Source organism: Carica papaya, chromosome 4 (assembly GCF_054855325.1).
Source record: "Carica papaya isolate Zhongbai chromosome 4, ASM5485532v1, whole genome shotgun sequence".
Lineage (NCBI taxonomy): Eukaryota > Viridiplantae > Streptophyta > Magnoliopsida > Brassicales > Caricaceae > Carica > Carica papaya.
In genome coordinates, this window is record NC_142312.1 from 26802048 (window position 1) to 26826322 (window position 24275).

General features: G+C 35.6%; 3 protein-coding genes and 1 long non-coding RNA gene across 5 annotated transcripts; 3 read left to right on the forward strand and 1 right to left on the reverse strand.

Moving 5' to 3' along the window:
- Nucleotides 1-1644: 1644 nt before the first annotated feature.
- Nucleotides 1645-10543, reverse strand: LOC110810893 (Transport protein particle (TRAPP) component). Its single transcript, XM_022037203.2, has 5 exons — nt 10314-10543; nt 9748-9845; nt 6523-6622; nt 2532-2714; nt 1645-1920 (listed from the first exon to the last, which is right to left on the reverse strand). The coding sequence occupies exons 1-5, from the start codon at nt 10368-10370 to the stop codon at nt 1798-1800; spliced, it is 561 nt and encodes a 186-aa protein (XP_021892895.1). The 5' UTR covers nt 10371-10543; the 3' UTR covers nt 1645-1797.
- Nucleotides 10544-10712: 169 nt separating this feature from the next.
- On the forward strand, nt 10713-12839 carry LOC110810894 (polyubiquitin). The gene is made up of 3 exons (XM_088218558.1): nt 10713-10848; nt 11244-11301; nt 11479-12839. Exon 3 carries the CDS (start codon nt 11479-11481, stop codon nt 12622-12624), a length of 1146 nt encoding a protein of 381 aa, XP_088074684.1. The 5' UTR covers nt 10713-10848; nt 11244-11301; the 3' UTR covers nt 12625-12839.
- LOC110810892 (polyubiquitin-like) lies at nt 11479-17209 on the forward strand. Of its 2 annotated transcripts, none has more exons than XM_088218557.1 (2): nt 11479-12624; nt 15675-17209. In XM_088218557.1, exon 2 carries the CDS (start codon nt 15675-15677, stop codon nt 17046-17048), a length of 1374 nt encoding a protein of 457 aa, XP_088074683.1. In that variant the 5' UTR covers nt 11479-12624; the 3' UTR covers nt 17049-17209. The 2 variants fall into 2 exon arrangements, with proteins under 2 accessions (XP_088074683.1, XP_088074682.1); XM_088218556.1 differs by lacking the exon at nt 11479-12624 and adding an exon at nt 14323-14480.
- A 1164-nt stretch (nt 17210-18373) lies between these two features.
- Nucleotides 18374-19983, forward strand: LOC148266503 (uncharacterized). Its single transcript, XR_015818626.1, has 2 exons — nt 18374-19137; nt 19349-19983. It is a non-coding gene; the product is annotated as an uncharacterized LOC148266503 (long non-coding RNA).
- Nucleotides 19984-24275: the final 4292 nt, after the last annotated feature.

Below are 24275 nucleotides of genomic sequence, written 5' to 3' on the forward strand. Positions count from 1 at the left end.
GTAAAAACCATTTAGCTTTAGGGGGGAAGAAAACAGAGTCATTAATTATAGCATCGTTGCATATGTAATGACTAACTTTTATATGCATTTTCTTCTAGTAACATAAGCATAGGATAATCTCAAATGTTTAGAAAAAAAAAAGAGAAAAGAAAAAAGAAAACAGAATTCAGAGGAAATAAATATCTCATTCCATTTAATTTGCTATTACAGGTAAATTATATATTTCATTATAAACTTATATCTGCTTATTTTTGTAAACTATAATTAATTCAATAAATCAATCTGGACCACATCTTCTTTAGAAGTTTGTACTATATATATTGTGAGATCCCATGACTCCATGAAAAGCATAACTATATAAAAATTTGATGTGTGTGTGTTCGTATAAAAGTATGTAGATATTCTGGGTGGGTCGACATCTTTCTCTGTACTTGTGTTGTTGTTGTCTTTGGAAGAAGCAATAAAGAAAAATAAATTAGATATCTATAGATTCTACCCATAAAATACGTTACATATGATTGAGCATAATTGAAATATAGGAGTCTGTAACATTTTGCAACGAGTAGATAATTTGTAACCAAGAAACGTTTGGGGAGGAATACATGGGTGTCGGCACCAAAGAGAGAATGCCACTTGTCCGATTAGAACAGATCCTATAAAAATGTCGTCGTCAAATTACTGTTTTTGGACCAGGTATAGAAAGAGTTGCTTTCATGGAGACAAAATGTAATGGAGCATATTATTTCTGTGCCACTAAATTTAGATAGATATTTATCATAATTACTCTTATGTACATGCACTTAATTTAACAACCATTCTCCTGATAATACATCCAAAAAAAAAAAAAATTCCCATTTAAATACAATTTATTTAAATTTTAAATATTTGTATCAAATACCATAAAACAGAGTAATTATCATGTTTCAAAAAAATTACAAACATAACAGTCACGTGACCATCGTGTGGCCACCATACTAGCAAATATTTCCTCTTGTTTTTCCTTTTTCTTCTATTTTTTTTTTTTTATCTCCAAACAATTAGAAATCGAATATAAATTTATAAAAATACAAAATAGACATAAAAACAGAAAAAAAATCTTTTACAACAATGCCACTCAAATTTTCTTCTAACAATACTTATAAATACAGTATTATAAAAGAACATACTGACAATGAGAAAATTAATCACGTGATTGTTATACTGACAATATTTTTAAATTTTAATGTCTGTACGAACAGATCTTCTACTATATTAGTATCTGTCTAATTATATTAGATATATTATTAGTGATAAAAATTTAAAAACACAAATTATATTTACACTTAAACATTATGTGTACTTAACGGACCTTTTAATATGTTATCTCTTGAATATTCTGAGTGGCCATTGCTCTTCGTCAATATGGCTCCAATGCACCGGAATTTTTCCCCTTTGCTAAAACTTCAAAGTCAACTTGTAACTTTGTTTTTATTATGTTCAGATTCATGACCTGTTTTTATTTTCTAAGATACAGGTTTGAATACTAACGTTTCTATGGTACCATCTTCATTTTGTTTACAGAGAATGAAAACATACCCTTATATTTTCTAGAAGAAAATGTCCACTAACCTATTTCTTTCAGTAATTGAACGGGAATACATAAACTAAGGACGGCAAAAAAGAACACCATAAATCATAACAGCATAAATCGAACATGTAATATCTAATCAATCTTACTGTTAGATGATTAAATAGAAACAGATGTTACAAGAGGAATTGAAGGCATATATTGAAGGCAAGTGTTTCTTTTTTTTCCCATCACTCGTCATCTTTGTATGGATATTCCTCTGGAACTTGCTTCAAAAGTTTCACTTGTAATTCATATGCGTCATCACCATGCAGCACATCCCGGATCCATGTCACTTCAGTCTTCATTGACACCTGAGCACGATTTAGAAAGAGAAACAAAATTAGAATTAAGCAATACCATCTCAAGAAGGACAAGGACAATTTATGACAACTAAGTAATAGCTGCGCAAACTCCCTTGTCAAGATGAGCAACAGATAATCCCGGCAAAAAGAATCTGCTGTTTCCTAACCCCTGTTGCAGATACTTTTTGGAGAGGACAGTATTCATGAACCAGACATCTTGTAATATAAGCAGGATACTAGAAGTCGTATGAACAGCATCTTCGTCTATTATCAAAATTACTGACAGATATGCAGGCATTAAGCACAAAACACATTTTTGAGCACTCATGACTTGCTAACATGAGGTGGTTTAGAAGTACACAGAGTATCAATTAACACAGAAAAAAAGGAAGTTTAAAGTTTGAACCATGAAACTCCATCATAGGACTAGCTTCTTCGGCATTGCAATGTGATTAACTCTTTAAACAAAGAGCTATTTATTTTTATGTGATACAAACAACAAAGACCAGTTACAAGAATACATGTTGCTGTTTACAGGACATTGAAACAAGAGAAAAGGAGACATTATGTTATGAAATTAAGAGAAAAATGTTAAAAGATGTGCCATAAAGAATACTCACCATCTCCAGGGCTCCTCTAATGACCCCACTCAAGATGTTGCAGTAGTATAGACCTTGACATGTATCAGGGAGCTCTACAAAGTCTACCAGAGGGTTATCCTCCAAAAGAATACTGCAACAAGTCCCATCAGCATCCCAATTGGTCACAGATGCAGTGACCCCTAAGAACATTTTGAAACCCACCTGATCAAAGAAGATATTTACGAGGATATATGAATAAGGCCTTTCCCATAGTTCTAAAAAAATTTACCAAATACGTCAAAGCAGTCCGAAAACACATAATATTATCCAAATATTTCAAAAGTTGGCAATTCAAGCACAGCACAAAAATATTACCCAGGCAACACTTTACATTTCAATCATAACCAGTACATCAAGCATGGCCTAGTTTCAAAAGATTCGTTATCTAATTTAACGAGTGGTCCAGCATGGGCTGTAGGCCCCGAAATTCTTCTACGAAGCAAATTGCAAAATTAAGAAATTGACCTCCTAGATTCTAACACAGCTCACGATGTTATAAGGAAGATAGTTATAGCCAAAACACTCCGAAAATCCCATGAATTAAATTATTTGGCATGTACTCAACCTTAAAAGACGGTTAAGATTGTTTATTTCCCAAAACAAGAATGTATTATCTCAGACACATATAAATGCATCTCGCCAGTCAACATTACCATAAACATTTGTGTCTTCTCATGTCTAAACATCAAAAAGCTGGCATACCCAACACCCAAAGCAACTGTTTGACCAAGATTCTACATCGAGCTTATTAAGTCCAGCTCCAGAATGACAATGCAAAAGAGTTCCTACAGACGAAATTCATGGTACAAAAAGCTGGCAATTCCTGATGCTAAGATCTTTTTGGCATATATTCTCCAGAAAATCACAAAGGAAAGGCATCCAAGAAATAAACTCTCACATTCCTTTTTTCTAAGATTTCCCAGATTCTTTATCAACAATATCCTTTAGTTTTTTGTTTGCCTACCTAGTTGATGAATGTATATGACTTTTCATCTATAAAATCCAACACAGATGCATAGAGGATTCTAGATGAAAACAAAACCATGCAATTAGACTGAAAATAGCTGATGAGAGAAATATGATGTCCTTTCTCCCTAGTGTTTCTTATTTTCCAGGACCAAATGTCTAACAGACTTTCATCTGGTAGAATCTGATCCAGCCAACAAGTTTATATGAAATATCTACCTATCTAGAAGCCTCAATGATTGGAATGTAGATGAATTTTTGGATCTGATGGCCTTATTATCCAAGTGCTGAGATGAACATTCTGAGGATGATTGCCCCATGAAGGCCTTAATGAAAAAGTGAAAATTTTCAGTCGTCCTTGTTATGGAAGGTTTCAACCATATTCTTTATAAGAGCTGGAAAGGTAAAATTGTTTCACAGCCTTAAATTTGGTGGGAAGAATCAGGAGATGGAGCTCAAAAACTGCAGATGAAAACTTTATCCTTAATGCCATGGGACGAGTCGCTCATGAACCTGAGATTATTCTCCTTTGTTTCCAAGCTGTTTGAGTCGCAAAGTTCAATTGAATAAGTTGCAAAATGGTTCCTATGGGGAATGGCATTAGAGCTAACGAGATAGTTAATGTTCTTGCTTGCAAGGTTGCCTCTTTGTCATATTAATAATTGGCCTTCCACTCGGTTATGAAACAAGGGATATTGAGTTACAGGGCCCTATCTTATCCGAACTGCAGGAGGGGAGTTGTGAGTCTGATTAAAGCAGCACTGTCTAATCTTCCCATTTACTTTTTCTCCTTTTCTTATTCCAAACAATGAGAGATTTGAGTTTTTATAGTGCAGATATTGCAGGGTAATAGTGCACAGCAAAATGTATTATCTGGTTGCCTGAGAATAGCCACAGTCCCGGGAAGATCCAGGCATAAGGTCCATTTCTACCTTCAACAAGGCATTTCTCACTAAATGGATATGGCACTTCCTGTCTTCCTCTAATGATCTATGGAGAAAGTTTATTGCTGCCAACTCAGTCGTGCAGATAATGGTTGGACCAGCAGTTGAAGCACAGGCACTTTTGGCTGTAGTCCATGAAGCTGGATTAATAGGAAATGATTCAACATTTTGAGTTGCACAAATTTCTTTGTAGGCAGCGAGTGAAGGATCAGGTTTTGGATTGATCACTGTTATCACCGAAAGACTGCTAACCTCAGAATTTTTTTGATTGCAAGGTTAGAAAATGCAAAGATTAGGGAGTGTTATGAGGTGAATGCAAGTGCAATCCAATGGAATATTTCTCTTCTTCATGATCCATATGATTGGGAGAATGACCAATGGATCAATCTTCTTATTTTTTTGAAATAAGATTAATCTTCTTTTTGTACTGGGTGATGTTATTGTACATCCGAATCATGAATATACGCTTGTTTAGAAGATAAGACAAAGTGGCAAATTTTTGGTGAAATCTTTCGGTGATCCTAATTTTTTTAATCAGATTTGGATTTTTTTTTTTTTTTTTTGAAATAATTGAACCATTGACCTCTCTAACCATACTCTTAATTTAGCACTTTAATCAGATTTGGATTGTTTCCCCAGGACACAAGTGAAGAAGACTAAAGCCTCGCCTCACACTGTGTTTTTTGCATGGTAAGCTGTGTTGGCGAGGATTCTTACCTTGGACAACCTGGTGAAATGAGGTAGAACTACACTTGACAATCATTTTTTGTGTTTGAATGGGTGGGAATCCCCAAATCATCCACTCCACACTTGGTCTAAGACTAGATGACTTTGGTATAGTGACCTTAATTTCCTTGTATATTGTTTGGGTTATTTGAAATGAGAGAAATAAGAGAGCTTTTGAGAATGTAGTCTTTTTCTTATATTAGAGATTTTTTATTAGGATCTTCAGTATCTTGCTAAAAGGCAAGCCAATCCAAGATTGGATTGATTTTGTAATCTGTTCGATTACTTGTCTTTGAGATCTTTATAATTTCTTGTATTTGGGTTGCAACCTCTTGGTGCAGCAGCTATATACATCTTCTCTTCTCAAAGAAAAGAGATGGGAAATTTTTGGTGAAATCTACCTATTACTGTGTGAGTAGCTCGACAGGAGCAGCCTTTAGGTTCCCATGAAAGCAAATATGGAAAATTAAGGCATCCCAGGATTGCCTCTTTTTTGGGAAGTGGCATGGATAGAATTCTTACCATGGGCAACTTAAGGAAGAAACCACAGATAATTGAGAAACTGTTGCTCTATGTGCCTTCATGAATGCAAATCCCCCAACATCTTTTTTATTGTCTGTAGGTTAGAAGACAGTGGAATTCTGATTTAGACCAACTTAACTTGGCTTCAGTTGCTTAAGGTAGGCTGCAGTTAAACGTTGAACTTGGTCCAGTACTTAAAGCACACAAATCTAGGAAACAAATTATGCTTTTATTCCTATGTCCATACTCTGGATCAGAGAGAGAGAGAGAGTTTTCAATTGCTTTGCTCTCCTTTTGATAGAATTAGAGTAGCAGCTCCACACGCCAGTAATTTGTTTACAAAGCATCCTATTTTAAATGGTGAGGTTTCGGAAACCTTACAGACATTTTAGTTTTGGATCTTCTGTGATCCCTTATAAATTGGGCGGCATCTTCTTGGTGCCTTTCAATGATATTCCTTTTATCTCCAAAAGAGAATAATCCTACCAGTGCATTTGCTGCTATGCTCAAGTCTACATGTCTTCATCTTCATTTTTGTTGGTTATATGTACAGATACAGTTTAATACAAAATATATCTTTTTATCTGTCAGCCCAACTTTAAAAATTAAAACGAGAACAAAAGAAACCAATAATAACAATGATAGCAACAATAATCCTAGCAGAGCTAATACCAAAAAATCAACTAAGAAAGGAAACAATCTGTTAACTGATCTGCATAAGCAATACTTATGCCAAGCAACACTACCTAATGGCTTTAGAGCTGTTAAGGAAAATGTATAATTGTTTGAATTCATATTAGACAAATAATGACCTTTGCAATAACTTCAGCGGTCTCTTTGAAGTCAACACATCTGGAGATGTTAGATTTTGCTAGAAACTCATCAATCAGTCGAATTCCAATATTATAGCCCCTGCAAGGTAATTGAATAGTCAATTCTCCATGATCTTGTTTCCTTGTTGTCTAATCATCTGAACAACAGAAGCTCATTAATAAATACAAGAAACACAAACAAATGAAAGTTCTAAAAATATCAAGCTTGAACATAAAGTAGCAGGCACTCGAAGAAAAAATAAGGTGTAAACAAAAAGAACAGCAAATTCAACGTCCCTACACAATCTGGATTCAGAGGAAGAGAAAAGCAACAAAGCCTATAGAATGGAAGTCAGTGAGAAAGACCCAAAAAGAGTACAAAAAAGAAAGCAAGGCAATCACTTATCATTAACAAGTTGTACATAGGTGGGAACCCCTTGGTGCTCTATTAACACATTCTTTTTTCTCTCAAAAAAATTATCATTGACACAATAATTTGACTCTTTATGTTGACCTCTTCTTTTGTCCTTGTTTTTCCCCTAATGAGCGCTCAGAATTCCTCCGTAGTCCTTATTTTTGCATGAAAAAAAGGAATAGTCATCACTGATGTTGTCAATTGATTGTGAACTTTGAGTTTGGCTTAAATAAAGCTTAGTTCTAGAACCACCTGGCTTTAACAACAACTTAGAAACTATGGTGTAATCTATTACTCAAATTATAAGACACCTTTTTAGTAGGACAAAATCTATCACTCAAGGCACCATAGGGATGCTAGTCCTAACACAAGTTAAAGTATCATGATGCCCCAAAGCTAACAAAAATCAGAAATAGCATGCCATTAAATCATAGGTTAAGAGAATGAGGCCATATATTTCCAACTATCAAAAAGAGAATTGGATTTTTTAAACAACCTCCTATTCCCCTCACCAAATAACCCAAAAGGGTGGTAAGTTAAAGAACGCTTCCAATAGCCTGATCTGCCTGTATAACAAGAGGTCCTCCTTTTCTTTCGCGGAGATAAAGTCCCATTTTCCTCTTTCTTAGTTGTGGACTAGGATACATCTAGGACGCAAAAGAATCTCATATTGCCTGAACAAGAGAATAAGAGAATGAGGTCTCCTCTCCATGATCAAAATTGATACACATTTTGAGGTCCTTCTTGAAAAATATATAGATCTTGACATCCAAGGAATTTGGCGTTTTAGTTTGCTTACTGACATTGACTGATGACAGATCTATTGGATGTCTCATAAGGAAGCAGTTTAAGCTTTTCCAAGGGATAAAGCAAGCTCCAAATACAGCGACTAAGTTTGCCAAGATATGTTTGAATATGAGATAACATCTAAGTTCAAGCTGAGAATTTTTAAGTTCAAGCAGAGATTAGTTAGTACTTCAATTGAATTTTGAGAATAACCATTCTCTTGGTTGCTCAATTCCCTCAAATATCCTTACTCAAAATGTAATACATTTACCTAGTAGAATAAAATTGATACTCGAGGCACTAAGGGGATGTCACCCCTGTACAAAGGAGAGAAAGTACATTAAGTACAGACCAAAGTATCTAGAAATCCAATAGCTGATAAAAATCACAAATGGGATGGCTACTAAAGCATATTTAAGAGAATGAAGCCATATATCTCAAACACTTTTAAATGTTCTTCTATTCCTTTCTCTCCATATAACCCATAAAAAGATTGAGTATAAGTTAAACAACCTGTCCAATAACCTTATCTGCCAGTTTACCAGCAGATATCTTCTATTGGAGCCTGTATAACAACAGGTACTCAATTTCTTTTCTGAAGAGAAGTCCCCTTTACCATTTTCTTAGCTGTGGACTGGGATACATGTAGGATTTAAAGGAATCCAAAATTGCTTGAACAAGATAAGAAGAGAATGAGATCCTCTCTCCATGAACGTCCCCACATATAAAAGCTCCGTCAAACATCAGTTTGATATATCTTTTTTCTAGATAGAACTTTTATATAAGACACCACATGAAAGCAGGATATATCTGTTTGATGTCATTCAAACTTATGAAAATGCTTCTATAATGTCCGAGCTAGATAGACAGCCTAGAATCCACTAAGGTTTCACTGTAATCTACTACAGTCTCACTATAATCCATCTGGAAGTTAAGAGTTCTTGCAATCCACCAATAAGAAAATATTCGTTGAAGAATAATACAAAATTTATTAAAAATTGAATTATCCACTGCACAACTCATATGGCTTATACATTTATAGTGTTCTTGATAGCAATCCTAAAAGAATGATAATTAGTAGAAAAGAATCCAACACTTAACTAATTAATTATAATCCTTAAATTAAATAGGGAATAATCTCAACTAATTAGAAAATAAATCATAATTAAGTCAGAAATATGATAAAAAATCATGCAAAATATTGACCTATTTAGGAATATAATACTTAAAATACTTAAAATACTAGTGTTTCTATAATTATCCTCCACATTAATATATCCTTTGAGGTCCTTCTCAAAAGAAAATTCCTCTGAGGTCCAAGATGTGGCGTCTTAGTTTGCTTACAGGTACAGACTGATGATAGGTCTATCGGCTATCTCATAAGGAGGTGTAAACTTTTCCAAATGATAAAGCAAGCTCAAAAAATTCAGCTTGTAAGTTTGCTAGGATATGTTCGACTTTGAGATAACATCCAAGTTCAACCTGGGAATTTGATCTCAAACATATTTGAGAATAAAAACAATTCTTTTGGTTGCTCAAGTCCCTTAATCTTATATCCCTATTCATATGCTAAAGCTCTGCACTCTTTAAAAGAGAAGGTTGCTTGTGACAGGTAAAAGTAATAGAGGAAGGGGATTCCAAGAGGGATCGAGAAGAAAAACTAGATAATCATGACAAGTGGATCGTATAAGAATGAAATAACGAGGATAAAGCCATAATTAATGGATATTTAAGGATGAAGTTCTGAACATAAATAGACTTCACGAGACACACTTAGGCTAATCTTTCTAGTAACTTAAATTTCTCTTCATAGAGCTTTGCTTTAAAGCAGCTAGAGTTCTTGTCTCTTATCAAATTTAGATAAAGAATATACATGATCGTTCTCTTTGCAGCACCAAGCAATCAAGACGAAGCACAAAATGCATATCAATACGTTCCAAATAACAACAAATAAGCAAATAAAAAAAATGAATAAAAACCATTACGTATCTATAGAATTCTATAAGCAGTAACAGAGATCATACATTTGATCAAGCTGTTTGTTGACTTCCTCCACCTCCTCCAGATCTGTAAGCAATTGACGAACAATTGCCCCGTAAGTCAAGGTAAACAACTCAGCATTCTGCACAGATTAGATTATAAGGATCAATAATGTTCCACTAACAAAAACTACTTGAATCTAGTTCAAATAATTCAATCGAAAGCCTTACAACACAATTCAACAGTCAAATTTATATCCCAGTCTTAAGTCGTACACACTAAAATAAGGGAAAATGGAAAAGTCAAATCAGTTTCAAATGTCAGTCTCTCAATCGAACAGCGGTATCATGCCACTTCAGCAGCACAGATTCCAGGAAAGTAAACAGAAAGCTAAATCCAGTTCAACTCGTATTTCAAGCCGTTTAGACCATTCAAAACTATCGAATCAGGTACTAAGTAACTAAAACCACGCGTGAACTCATAAAACCATCAATAATTCCAGAACTACTTTTCAGTTATTTCCGCTTCTGTTTCCCCGAGCTTTCTGAGCAACCGAACATAAAGAAGAAAAGGAAAGTAAATACTAAAAAAAATACTCTTATTCGCTTACCACTCTCTCGATGCTGGAGAAGATTGCATCACCGGATCGAGGACCAGCAGGAGCCATTATTTGAAATCGCGAAATACACAATCCTTGTGTCGATTAGGCCAATTTTGCTATGATTTGCTCGCCCCCAAAAATGAACTTGCTGCTCAATGCTCCATTAAAATTTGATCTAGCAAGAAAGAACAAGGTAGGTACACAGAGGCTTGAAATGGGCCTATTCTACTTCGTTTGGGCTGCACTCTACAGGAAAAAAATAATTGGGAACCCATTTTTATAGCCTTAAAATATAGCGCGTTGTGCACGCGCGAGATGGCGCGTGGCAAAAGCATTCACATACTGAATATATATAATAAAACGCTCGGTATTATCCAATCCAATTGGACTCTGTTTTAGGGTTAGTTTCGTCATTTGACAATTTCTCAAAACGATATAAATACAGGCATCGAGAAAAGCATCTCTTAGCATCAAGAAGAGCATTTCCTTGTTTTGTAGAAATATCTTTTGTCCTTGTTGTGCGCTTTGAGTATTCTTCGTTAAGGTAATCTTCTTTTTTTTATTATTTGATTTGATTTCTTTTTCTAGTGGTTAATTCTTTCGATCTGATTGAATGTTTTAGTTGTATTTTGTATATTTAATTTTCATATAGATTTAGGGATTTTGAATCTGGGATGTATGAGATTCTTAGGGTTATGATTTTATTGGTTGATCATCGATTGTTGAGGTAATTTGGGCGTTGTGTGGTTCGGAATTTTAAATTTGATTTTCCTTGTTGTTTCGTATTCTATTGACTGGTTGATCTTGTATAAGTTGTACGACTATCAGAGCTTGATGTTGTTTGACGGAAGAATTGAATGAGTTTTTTAGTTATTTTGGTTATTTTTATTTTTCTGAATTGATTTGGATTGTGAATTATTTGATGGAACTCTTCATTAGACCCCTGAAAGGAAGACCATCAACCTCGAGGTTAAAAGCTCCAAAGCCAGTGATATTGGTAACTTAAGAATTTTAAATTGATTTTTCTTTGTTTGAATTTGTGTTGATTGGTTGATCTCATAAAGTTGTATGACTAGTATGAGGCTAATGTTGTTTGGGGAAAGAATTTGATCAGTTTTTGAGTTATTTTGATTAGTATTTTACATCTAAATTGGTTAAAATTTTGAACTATTAGATGCAAATCTTCGTTAAGACCCTGACTGGAAAGACCATAACCCTTGAGGTTGAAAGCTCCGATACAATTGATAATGTGAAAGCCAAGATCCAGGACAAGGAGGGCATTCCCCCAGATCAGCAAAGGCTCATCTTTGCTGGTAAACAGCTTGAGGATGGACGTACTCTTGCTGATTACAACATTCAGAAGGAGTCTACCCTTCACCTTGTTCTACGCCTCAGGGGTGGGATGCAGATTTTTGTCAAAACTCTCACAGGAAAGACAATCACTTTGGAAGTAGAAAGCTCCGATACCATCGATAATGTCAAGGCCAAGATTCAAGACAAGGAGGGTATCCCACCCGACCAGCAAAGGTTGATCTTTGCTGGTAAGCAGCTTGAAGATGGAAGGACTCTTGCTGATTATAACATTCAGAAGGAGTCTACTCTTCACCTTGTCCTACGTCTTAGGGGAGGGATGCAAATTTTTGTGAAGACTCTCACTGGAAAGACCATTACTTTGGAAGTTGAAAGTTCTGATACCATTGATAATGTTAAGGCCAAGATTCAAGACAAGGAGGGAATCCCACCGGACCAACAAAGGTTAATATTTGCTGGTAAGCAACTTGAAGATGGAAGAACTCTTGCTGACTACAACATCCAGAAAGAGTCAACCCTACACTTGGTGCTTCGACTCCGTGGTGGTATGCAAATTTTCGTTAAGACTCTTACTGGGAAAACCATCACTTTGGAAGTTGAGAGTTCTGATACTATTGACAATGTCAAGGCAAAAATCCAGGACAAGGAGGGTATCCCACCAGACCAACAAAGGCTCATATTTGCTGGTAAGCAGCTTGAGGATGGAAGAACCCTTGCAGACTATAATATCCAAAAGGAATCTACACTCCACTTGGTGCTCCGTCTTCGTGGTGGCATGCAGATTTTTGTTAAGACTTTGACAGGAAAGACTATCACTTTGGAGGTGGAAAGTTCTGACACCATTGATAACGTAAAGGCAAAAATCCAAGACAAGGAGGGAATCCCACCCGACCAGCAGAGGTTGATCTTTGCTGGGAAGCAGCTAGAGGATGGGAGGACCTTGGCAGACTACAACATTCAAAAGGAATCAACTCTGCACCTTGTCCTTCGTCTTCGTGGTGGATTCTAAGTGTGATGAGATAATGCTATATATCTAACTGGTTGTCTTTGGTGTCCTTATACTTCTGTTATGTCGTACTCTTTAGCCATTTTAATGAATGGCTTAGATACTATCAAGTGCTATTGTATTGTCATCCCAAGATGTTGATTTGTTATGTTTGGAGACTTTAAAAGTCTCTCTGTTGCAAGCAAAATAGTTATTTGAATAAATATTTATTTACAATATCTTTTATTCTCTTCCATTTCTTTTCTCTTTTTTTAATCTTTTTATAGTATGCTATGTCATATTGGCATCCATTGCTTTTAGCTCTCTTTGGTTGTCAAATTTCATTGGATGATTTGAAGTTTAGGTTCAAGTTGCTGGTCGTATAGACAATCAAGTTCATTGTAGGGATCAGAGCAATGCAGTTCACTGTAGTATCTGCATTTGAGATCTTTCTTTTAATTCAGGAGAAAAAAGTTTTGTGCTATTGGAGAATCGAATGGAGTTTAGGTTCAAGTAATTAAGAAAAGGTTTTGTGGTTAGATCCATTGAACTGAGAATTCATAAAGTAATTAGGAATTCAATTCCAATAGTCTATGTCGTACAAGCGCTTGTCGTACATGTTTAACGTTTTACTTGTACACCTTGTTTTTCATTTCTTTTATTTTTTTTTTCTTTTACTTCATAAATTGGAGGCTGAAATTGTAATTAATTTTTTAATTAATAATATATGTTTAGATAGAAAATATTTATTTATATCTTGCATCTGTGTGTGTGTGTGTGTGTCAGTTTTTTTTTTTGAAATAAATTCTTAAAATATTAAATATATAAATAAAATAATTTAAATGACTAAATTAATTGCTTCAAAACAAAAAGTCAAAAGTTTATCTTTTAATTTCAAAAATAAATCAAATATATATACTCTAGAAATGATTTGTGGTGGATCCGGTGTGTACGCTTCTATTTTTATAAAAATCACAAAATATCTCATCAAAACAATTGTAAAATAACTTTGCCTCTTATATTAATTTTTTTAACATATATGCATAAATATATATTTATGCAAAAGAGAGAATGAATTATGTTTTTGCGGTTAGATCCATGGAACTAAAAATTCATAAAATAATTAAAGAATCCAATTCTGCGCGTATACATATATTAATAATTGAGGTAACTTTACGACAGTTATATTTTTTAAATAAAAATTTTAAAATATTAAATATATAAATAAAATAATTACTTCAAAACAAAAACAAAATTTTATTTTTTAATTTCAAATAAACCAAAACAATATTATATATATTCTAGCAATAATTGTGGTAACTGTAACGCCTCTATTTATATAAAAACTATAACATTCTTCATCAAAACAATTATGAAATCATCCCTTTTTATATTAATTTTTTAACATATATATTTATATATTCATGTAAAAGGGAAGTATGACTTGCCTTTGGTTTTTATGATTTTCCGTCACCTTTATAAAATATGAATCCCCTGAAAATGGAAAATGATTTAAAAGAAAAAACGGGGATAAGAAATAAAACTCGAAAACACTAAAACGCACCGTTTTTGTAAAGTCAATACGCTGCCGTTGCGTTTGCGTTTGCGTTTGCGCTTGCGCTTGCGCTTGCGTTAGGTGTCACGAGAAGAATCTGGAGGAAGGAAAGAACCCAATCTTGACGTGTAGAAATCATCAAGAAAAGCCCATTGACGCGTGGCGAAATATTATTGGACATTTCTTTTAGATTTTTCTTAATCACTAAGGCTCTAGTTTCGCTATATAAACAGCGCTCGACCCCTCGACCTTTCATATTCGCAAAGCAAAAACTGGTAATCATCGATCTACCTTCGAAATCTCTTTCTCCGATTCTCAACTCAAGGTAAGTCCTGAATCTGCTTTCTGGATTTTCTTGTTGCTTGCTTAGATCTGCTTCTCTTTCGCTCATACGAGAATTTTGTTATAACTGTTGAGCAGATCCCTTTTCAATTTTAATATTATGCAGTGATTTTTCTTTCATTTTCGTTATCAATCTGTGCTTTTATGTTGATCAACGGTGTTCTATTAACCAAAATTTCATTTGTAAACATCTGTCGTTAATTGGTTTTCATATTGTAATACACGTACCTCGATTAGGGTTTCCTTCGTATGGATTATGGTTTCCTTTGTATAGATTAGGGCTTCTTGATTTACGGGGTATAGATGACGGGTTTCTTTAATTATTGTCATTAATCTGTGCTTTTTTGTTGATTTACGGTGTTCTATTAAACAAAATTTCATTTGTAAACATCTTTTGTTGATTGGTTCTTATTTTGTAATACACGTACCTTTATTAGGGTTTCTTTTATATGGATTACGGTTTCTTTTGTATAGATTATGTCTTCTTGATTTACGGTGTATAGATCACGGGTTTCACTAATCTAAGCTTTTATGTTGATTTACAGTGTTCTATTAGCCAAAATTTCGTTTGTAAACATTTTTGTTCATTGGTTTTTAAACTGTAATACACGTGCCTTGATTAGGGTTTCTTTTGTATGGATTGAGGTTTCTTTTGTATCGATTAGGGCTTCTTGATTAATGATTTTATAAATTACGGGTTTCTTTCATTATCGTCACTAATCTGTTCTTTTATGTTGATTTACAGTTTTCTATTAACCAAAATTTCATTTGCAAAGATCTTTTGTTGATTGGTTCTTATATTGTAATAGACATACCTTAATTAGGATTCCTTCTGTATGGATTAGGTCTTCTGTATAGATTAGGGCTTCTTGATTTGTTTGAAGTTTTAGGTTATACTTTTCCCTTAATTGGTATCTACTGTTATCTTCATAAGTGAAAGAACAACGATTTGTTTGAACTCCTTTTTTCATTTTTCCTTGTTGCCTTTTCTTGGGATATCAAAGTTTGTCCTTTGTTATAATTTATGGTCTAAAACATGATCTATAATTATATTGTTCAATTTTTTATGATGAATATGTTCCTTATTACCCCCAGGTTGAAAGTTTTGGTATTTTGAAATTTTGGATGTTTGACGGGTATTGTGAATTAGGGCCTAATCTTCTAACTTGCTCAACAGATGCAAATCTTTGTGAAAACACTTACTGGCAAGACCGTCACCCTCGAGGTTGAGAGCTCTGACACTATTGATAATGTCAAGGCTAAGATTCAGGATAAGGAGGGAATCCCTCCAGACCAGCAGAGATTGATTTTTGCTGGCAAACAGCTTGAGGATGGCCGCACTCTGGCTGACTACAACATCCAAAAGGAGTCAACCCTCCACTTGGTTCTCCGTCTGAGGGGTGGCATGCAGATTTTCGTGAAAACCCTGACCGGTAAAACTATCACATTGGAAGTTGAAAGTTCTGACACAATTGACAATGTCAAAGCAAAGATTCAGGACAAGGAAGGTATTCCACCAGATCAGCAAAGGTTGATATTTGCTGGCAAACAGCTTGAAGATGGTCGCACTCTTGCAGATTACAATATTCAGAAGGAGTCCACCCTTCACCTGGTTCTTCGTCTTAGGGGTGGTATGCAAATCTTTGTGAAAACCCTCACTGGGAAAACCATCACACTGGAAGTGGAGAGTTCTGACACAATTGATAATGTTAAAGCCAAGATTCAGGACAAGGAGGGAATCCCCCCTGATCAGCAGAGGTTGATATTTGCGGGCAAACAGCTAGAAGATGGCAGGACCCTTGCTGACTACAACATTCAGAAGGAGTCTACTCTTCACTTGGTGCTTCGCCTTCGTGGTGGTATGCAGATATTTGTTAAGACTCTGACAGGGAAGACTATAACCTTGGAGGTCGAGAGTTCTGATACAATTGACAATGTAAAAGCCAAGATCCAAGATAAGGAAGGAATCCCACCAGATCAGCAGAGGCTTATCTTTGCAGGAAAACAGCTTGAAGATGGTCGTACCCTTGCAGACTACAACATCCAAAAGGAATCCACCCTCCACTTGGTACTTAGACTTCGGGGAGGTATGCAGATTTTTGTGAAGACTCTTACTGGGAAGACAATCACCTTGGAAGTTGAAAGTTCAGATACCATTGACAATGTCAAGACTAAAATCCAAGACAAGGAAGGGATTCCACCAGACCAACAGAGGCTGATTTTTGCTGGTAAGCAGTTGGAGGATGGGAGGACCTTAGCTGATTACAACATTCAGAAGGAGTCAACTCTCCATTTGGTGCTTCGATTGCGTGGTGGAATGCAGATATTTGTGAAGACGCTGACAGGAAAAACCATTACTCTCGAGGTTGAGAGTTCTGATACAATTGATAATGTCAAAGCTAAGATCCAAGACAAAGAGGGTATTCCTCCTGATCAGCAGAGGTTGATCTTTGCAGGTAAGCAGCTGGAGGATGGACGTACCCTGGCAGATTACAACATCCAGAAGGAGTCCACCCTGCATCTTGTCCTCCGACTTCGTGGTGGTTTTTAAACTGTTGTCCTTCTATATGAATGCCTAGCTATTGGTAATGGCTCCAATAAGTATCTTTACAAATGTCTTTACTGTGCTTGGTTACATGACTTTAAGGTCATTGATTTGAACAATATTTTCGGACTTATGAATGTGATATTGGTATGTCCTGTTTGCTATTATCCATCTGATCTGAGTATATAGTCTCTTGAATGTAATTCTATATTTCCTTATGTGCTATTCTTACTCAATGTCAGTAGTTCCGGTCATTATAGTAGTATATGACTGGATTCGTTGACTAAGGTTGGATGTGATTCGAGGAGACTGGGATTTTTGATATTTGACATTAGGTTTCTTGCTTGAACAGAGCATCTCTATATAAATAGGATATTAAACAATAGTTATGCTGAGGGGAATAGATATAGCATCCGGGTTTATGTTCTTTTGTTTTTTCGTTGATGAATGGACAAAGCCCCCTCCTTAATGGATACATATCTTGTTGGGTACCATATAGCGTGAAAAATCATGAAGGGTATAGAATAAGCTAGTTCGTCCCTTTATTAATCGCTCACCTGCATGTACTGAAATATTCTCTCTTTTTAAGACTTCGTTTGAATGATGAGACATTAATATATGATAGTTTTTTTATGATTTTATTGTAATTATTTGTATTTTTAGATGCATGGTGTATAATTTTTTTATGATTATTGTATGATTCAAAAGTTATAATTTTTATAATTTTTTCAAACTAACCAATTTGTGGTTTAAGGGTCTAATATGTATGGATGATTTTGTTATCATTTATAACTATTTTTCTTTTTCTTTAATTTTTTATCTAATTATATATACACACACACGTATATACATACAGGTATTGTCACTTAATTTTCTTTTTATAAAATTTGTTTATTTTATTATATATATACATAATATATATAATTATATATATACATGTAAATATTTAATTATATGCATACATATATCTATATATTTAATTATATATATATAGATATACATTTATATATTTGCATATATATATATATATTTAATTATATATATTTGCATGTATCTGTATATTCAATTATGTATATACATATATAATGTATTTAATTACATATATACATGTATATATTTAATTATATATCTACATATATAATATATATTATTTAATTATAAATATATTTTTTATCTTTTATTTTTATTTTTTATTTGTTATTATATACAATAAAATATCGGTGAAGTAATTTGATTAAAATATACAATTATATTATTATGTTAATTCAAACAAATATAGATGTTATTACTGTATATTAATATATAATTTTTTTAAAATGGTATAACTTGAACATTATTGTAATTTGTATTTAGTATATAATATTGTATATTAGTGAATCATCATGAAAGTCATCTAAATAAAACTTAAGTATATTGTAATATTTGGGTTGGAAAATTAGTTTGGGATAGTTTTTGTTGTTTATAAAAAATTTATATAAATGATTAATTTATTTTATTTTAAATTAGTTTTATTGAATTTTTTAGAAAAAAAATAAATTAAGGACGAAATTGAAAATAATTTTAAGAAAAATTGGTAAAATTTTAAATATGGTGAGTATTTTTTAAAGAAAATTTGAAAACAGGGAGTAAAATAACATAAATAAAAAATTCGCCTACGTGGGACGACTCAGTTAGCAATCCGAGCGAAATAGAGCACGTCGCGTAGCAGGTAGACCGACATCGGCACCACGTGGGAAGCCACGCGAGCGATCCGCATGTCTGGTGATCTGATGGTCCAGACTTCATCCCGCGCGCATGAATAATAAAGATGCATTTTTTTTACACGCGATCAAACGGACGAGATGGATCGTGATGGACGGTCCGAATTCGCTCACACTATTAGCCTAAACAGAAAATCATCGAATGGTCCTCCTTGCCCTATGTCAACCTAAACGGACGGCTTGGATTGAAGAGGAAATGAGTATTTAAACCTCTTTTCGCAGAAGAACCTAACTCTAGTCACCAGCCCTCGCCAAATAAGAATAACCAGACATTGGAGAAGAAGGTCGAACCCCAGCTGCCATTGCATCGGAGCTACCGCCGACTACCAAAAAAGGTAAAATTTTCTCATCTCTGCTTAGAATTCAATTCAGAGACTCCCTGTGGCCATATTGGAGCAAAATGGATGGTGGGTGAGCTGAAAATTATGGGTAAAGTTCGGCGGAGCCGCCACAGCCAAAACCCAAAACCCTCTCTGATGACTCCCTTTCCCTTTCCTGTTTCACACGATTCTTTGACCATTGTGTTCATCGTCCTTTTCTATGCAGGCTAGCCGAAGAAGAAACCTCAGCCGCGAAGGAGAACTGGTGGAGCCGTCGCACCCCGAGAACCCCGCAGTAGGTTTGGTTTTTTGATTCTTCTGGCTAATCAATGCTTCCTAATGTATTTTTTCACAAAGATACATGTAACACTAGTCAAAACTGGCGAAGTCTAGGTGAATTGCCGCCGTGGGTGGCGGAGACAGTGCCGGAGCACAGCGATGGTGTCATGCCAGAACCCTAAAATTGTTTCGAAAAAGGTTTTCAACATTAATTTTTAGTTTTTGGGGTATTTTTAAGTACGTAACTAGTATTTTAATTTTTGCAGAGAAAATTAAAGAAACCCGAGGCCCATCAGGAGGCGTAGTGGGTAACACAGTGTTTCGAAATACCAATTCAGGGTAAGGATCTATCACCTTATTCCCTGTTACGATAAATGTGGGTTTAATAAATCGGTAATCTTGTGTTTTGTAAAAATTAAAAAAATCCTAATAATAATTAAAGGGAACTAGTGGACCCGGAAAATTGGTTAGTGTACGATTGCCCTAAGTCGTCTATATGTCTATTTATTTTTCTATACTGCATAAATTACTCATTGTTATGTCGTATGATTTAAATTATTATATTTAATTGCTTCTTTGTTATTGATTGTCTGATTGTAATTTTTATTTGATTGACTGATTTGAAATAGAGACTGTAATTACGTTTCTTAATTGTTAAGGTATAAAAAATGCAATATTTGCTTAAATGTAGTTTGATTTATCAGTAAATATAAAATTAGATGTTAGTAGGCGATTGGTGATTGTTTGTTGATGGGGATCAATATATGAAATGCTTACTGAGTACCCTGGGAAAGGGTGGACGGATCCGGTACATAGGAAAAACCCTACCATAGATAATACCTTAGCCAGACGAGACTAAGGGTTCCCATACCGGAAGGATTGAGAGATATAGTTCAATCTCATACCGTACGGGGTATCGATGCGATGGTGTATTTGACACCTATTACTGGACAGGGTATCGAGGCGATGGTATATTTGACACCTATTACTAGACGGGATATAGGACGACCGAGTAAATTGGCAAATCTAGATATTGGGTTCACGAGTAGAGAGATATCCTTATAGACTTCCAGGAGTCTCAACAAGCAGGTAAAGGGGGAGAATGACCGACTTTATTCACTTGTACATGAAATTATAAATGTTATATAGGTATTTGTGTTATAGGTTGGTTTTGGAAAATTCGTAACAGTAAGTATAGAAATAATGTTTTGATATTAAATAAATTTACTTAAATTAAAAGTTTCATTAGTTGTTTTACGATTTTTACCAACCTTTATTTTCCATATTAGTGATCAATATGATATTTTTACTGAGTTAGTATACCTCACTCTTCTATTAACCATTTCAGATCAAGAGAACCAATATCTACATTGTAATATCCTTAATTAATTAATTTTAATGTAATTACAATTTATATATAAATATATATTTTTTAGTTTTTTAATTTTATTTTAATGTAAAAATGAAGAAAATTAATTTGAGGATGAAATTGAAACTAATTTTAAGAAAAATGGGTAAAAATTTGGGTTATATAGGTGTTTTTGAAAAAAAAAATCAGAAACCGGGCATCAAAATGCAATTTAAGGAAATTGTGCCACGTAGAACGCCCAGTCAGCAGCCCTGACAAACTGGTGCGCACTGCATGGTAAGGCACGTAGACGCGGTGCCACAGGGGAGGCCACACTGGCGATCCGTGTGCCCGCGATTGGACAGTCTGTATGTGTTCCCGCGCGCACGGTCGGTCCGAATCCGTTCCCCCTTTAAACGCGATTGGACAGCCCAGATCAAATAGCGATGAATGGTCCAGATTCACTCTCTATTTAACGCGATTGGACGGTCAAGAACAAATACGATGGACGGCTCAGATTAAAAAGAGACAGATATAAATAACCCTCTTAATATCAAACCCTAACCCTAGCCGCCAGACCCCCCGCCGGAGAAGAAGAGCCAGTCGTTGGGAGGAGATCCGACCGCCGCCTGTCGCCGCGTTGAAACCAATTCCGACTGCTAAAAGATGTAAAAGTTTTTTCAATTGCTCGAAATTCAATTTTGAACACCCCCATGGCCAAATCAAAGCAAAAGAATCGGCGAATGAGATGAAAATCGCGGGTAAAGCCTGCGGCGCCGCCGCGGGAAAGGAAAAAATTGCCTCCGATGAGGTCCTTCCTGATTCCCGTTTCATGTAATTTTTTTTGCCATTGTAATCACCATTACTTTTCCTACAGGTTGACCGAAACAAAACACCCAACCGCGAAGGTGAGCTGGCAGAGCCACTGCACCGAAGAACCTCGCCATCGGTAAGCTTCGATATTTTGATTTTTTTAGTCAATCGAGGCCTCTTAACGTGTTTTCTCACATGAATTGATATAAAAGCGGCCGAAATCGGTCCAAAACGGCCGAAAACAGCCAACCCAAGGTAAATCGCTACCGCGAGCAGCGGTGCCGTTGCTAGAGCACGATGGAGCCGCCGTGCCAGAATTCTGAAATTGGCTAAAAAGAGTTTCTAACACTGATTTTGGATTTTCTGGGATTTTTCTAGGTATTTGAAATGTGTTTTAATCCCCGAAGACGAATTAAGGGAACTTGGGGACCGCTAGTAGGTGCAATAAAAAACTTAGTACTCGGACACCAATTCGAGCAAGAATCTCTCACCTTATTACCTGTTATGGAATTGAAATTTAATTAATAATAATACAGTATTTTGTGTAATTTAGAAAATATTCGTAATTAATTATAAGTTACTAATGGAGCCAGAACCGGTTACTTATTACTGTTGCTATGTTTAACTGATTGCCTTATTTTACAGTTTCTGAATGGATGATAATACATTGAAATTGGTATGATGATGCAATTGTATTTTCTTGATGCATGGATATCTTGTTTTATGTGATTACGGTTAAATTAGATAGCTGAAAATTAAAGGTAAACAGAAAATTGTTTGATTAAGTAGATGGATGAACGGCAGCTTTACTGGATATCTTAAGAGATGGTGGACTGATCGGATACATAGGGAACCCTACCGTAAACGTTGCCTCATACCGGACGGGGTATCGATGATTGGTAATTTGGTACTTATACAGGACGAGGTATGGAAGCAGTCCATTTCACCCTCACACCGGACGAGGTATTGAGGGATAGTATCTTTTGGCGCTCATATAAGACGGGATATGGGGACGGCCCGTTATTTGTAAATGTTGAATAAAGGTTTATGTGTAGTGGGGATATCCTTATGGACCCCCATGGATATCAATAGGCTGATAAAAGAGAAAAGTTGTTATTCTGAATGATTGCATATGAGATTATGGTATTGTTTATATTCTTGACTATATAGGTTAGTTTTGGAAATCTCACTACAGTAAGCATGTAGTAAATGGTTTTTATTCATGATAAACGAATTTACTTGAATTAAGAGTTCAATTAGTTATTTTTATAAATTCATGATAAACGAATTTTTATGTCAGTGAGTACCGTGATATTCTTACTGGACTAGTGTAGCTCATTTTTTCATTAACTATTTCAAATTAGGAGAACCAAGATCCAGAACCCGATCCACAAGAGGGTTGCGAGTAAGATGCCTAGTCATTTATAAGGAATGTAAACTTTAACAATTTATTTTGCTTTCACATTTAATTCATAATTTATTTCCTTCCTAGTACACGGGCTGTTACAGTTGGTATCAGAATCGCGTTCCTCGAAACCATTTCTTGCATAAAATCCTTAAGAAACACCAAAAATCATGAATTATCACTCAACTGTTCCTTGTGAAATTTAGGTACAGATAGATGAGGAGAGGAAGCCCTAGTAAACCGAGCAGCCCGTGAGGGTTCACTTCGAGAGGATGTTGATTGGCTATTTGAAATGCTAGAGAGACTCATTGCTGCCTAGCAGGCCCACGAGGAAAGGAGGGAGTTACCTGACCCTCCTCCGCTGCCACAGGTTGAGCCACCCCTGCAGCGAGAAGATTGTTAGCCGCCCCAGTACGATTCTGCTCCTCCACCATACCATCCCGTACTACCACAGTATAATCCAGTGCCCCAGCCACAGTACCACTTGGCGCCACTATAGTATAGCTAGGTGCCACAACCGCATCACCCGGTACTACCACAGTACAATCTGGTACCTTTGTCATATCATCCAGTACCACCACCGAGTCATCCAGTCCATCCTTAGCACAATTTATTCCCTCTTCCACGGGACCTAGTTCCTTCCATGATGGACCCAAGCTATATTGAAAGGTATAAAAGACTAAACTCATCTACTTTTGCAGAGGGAACTTTCTTTGAAAAGGCCGAGTATTGATAAACTAAGGTATAAAAGGTCTTTACAACCCTTGGGGTGATTCCCGAACAGAGGGTCATATTTCTCACTTACATGCTGGTGGGAGAGGGAGGCCGCTGATGGCAACTCAAGCAAGCCACCCTGCCTGTTCCAGTCACCTGGGAACAATTTTTGACGACTTTCAATGTAAAGTACCTTTCAAACATCTCCAACATCTGAAAAAAATAGAGTTTGTACATCTAGTCTAGGGTGACATGACTGTATCTGAATATACTCAAAAGTTCCTAGAGTTGGGCTGGTATTCCTCTGAGAGCATGATGGATGAAGGCAGGAAGATAAAAAGGTTCGAATGGGATCTCTGTCCTAAGATTAGACAATAGCTGTATGTGTTCAAGCTTAGTACGCATTTGGCTGTTCTGGCCAAGGCACAGCTAGTAGAGAGGAACCTTCGCATTTTTCCTCTAGTAGTAGGGAACCTCAGGCCCTCGGCTTCACACCGCAGATCAGCACCTATTGCATTTGTTCAACAGAACAAGAGACCTAGACCGGTGACTCAAGCTCCCCCTCAGATTTCAACAACAGGACGCGGTAGGATT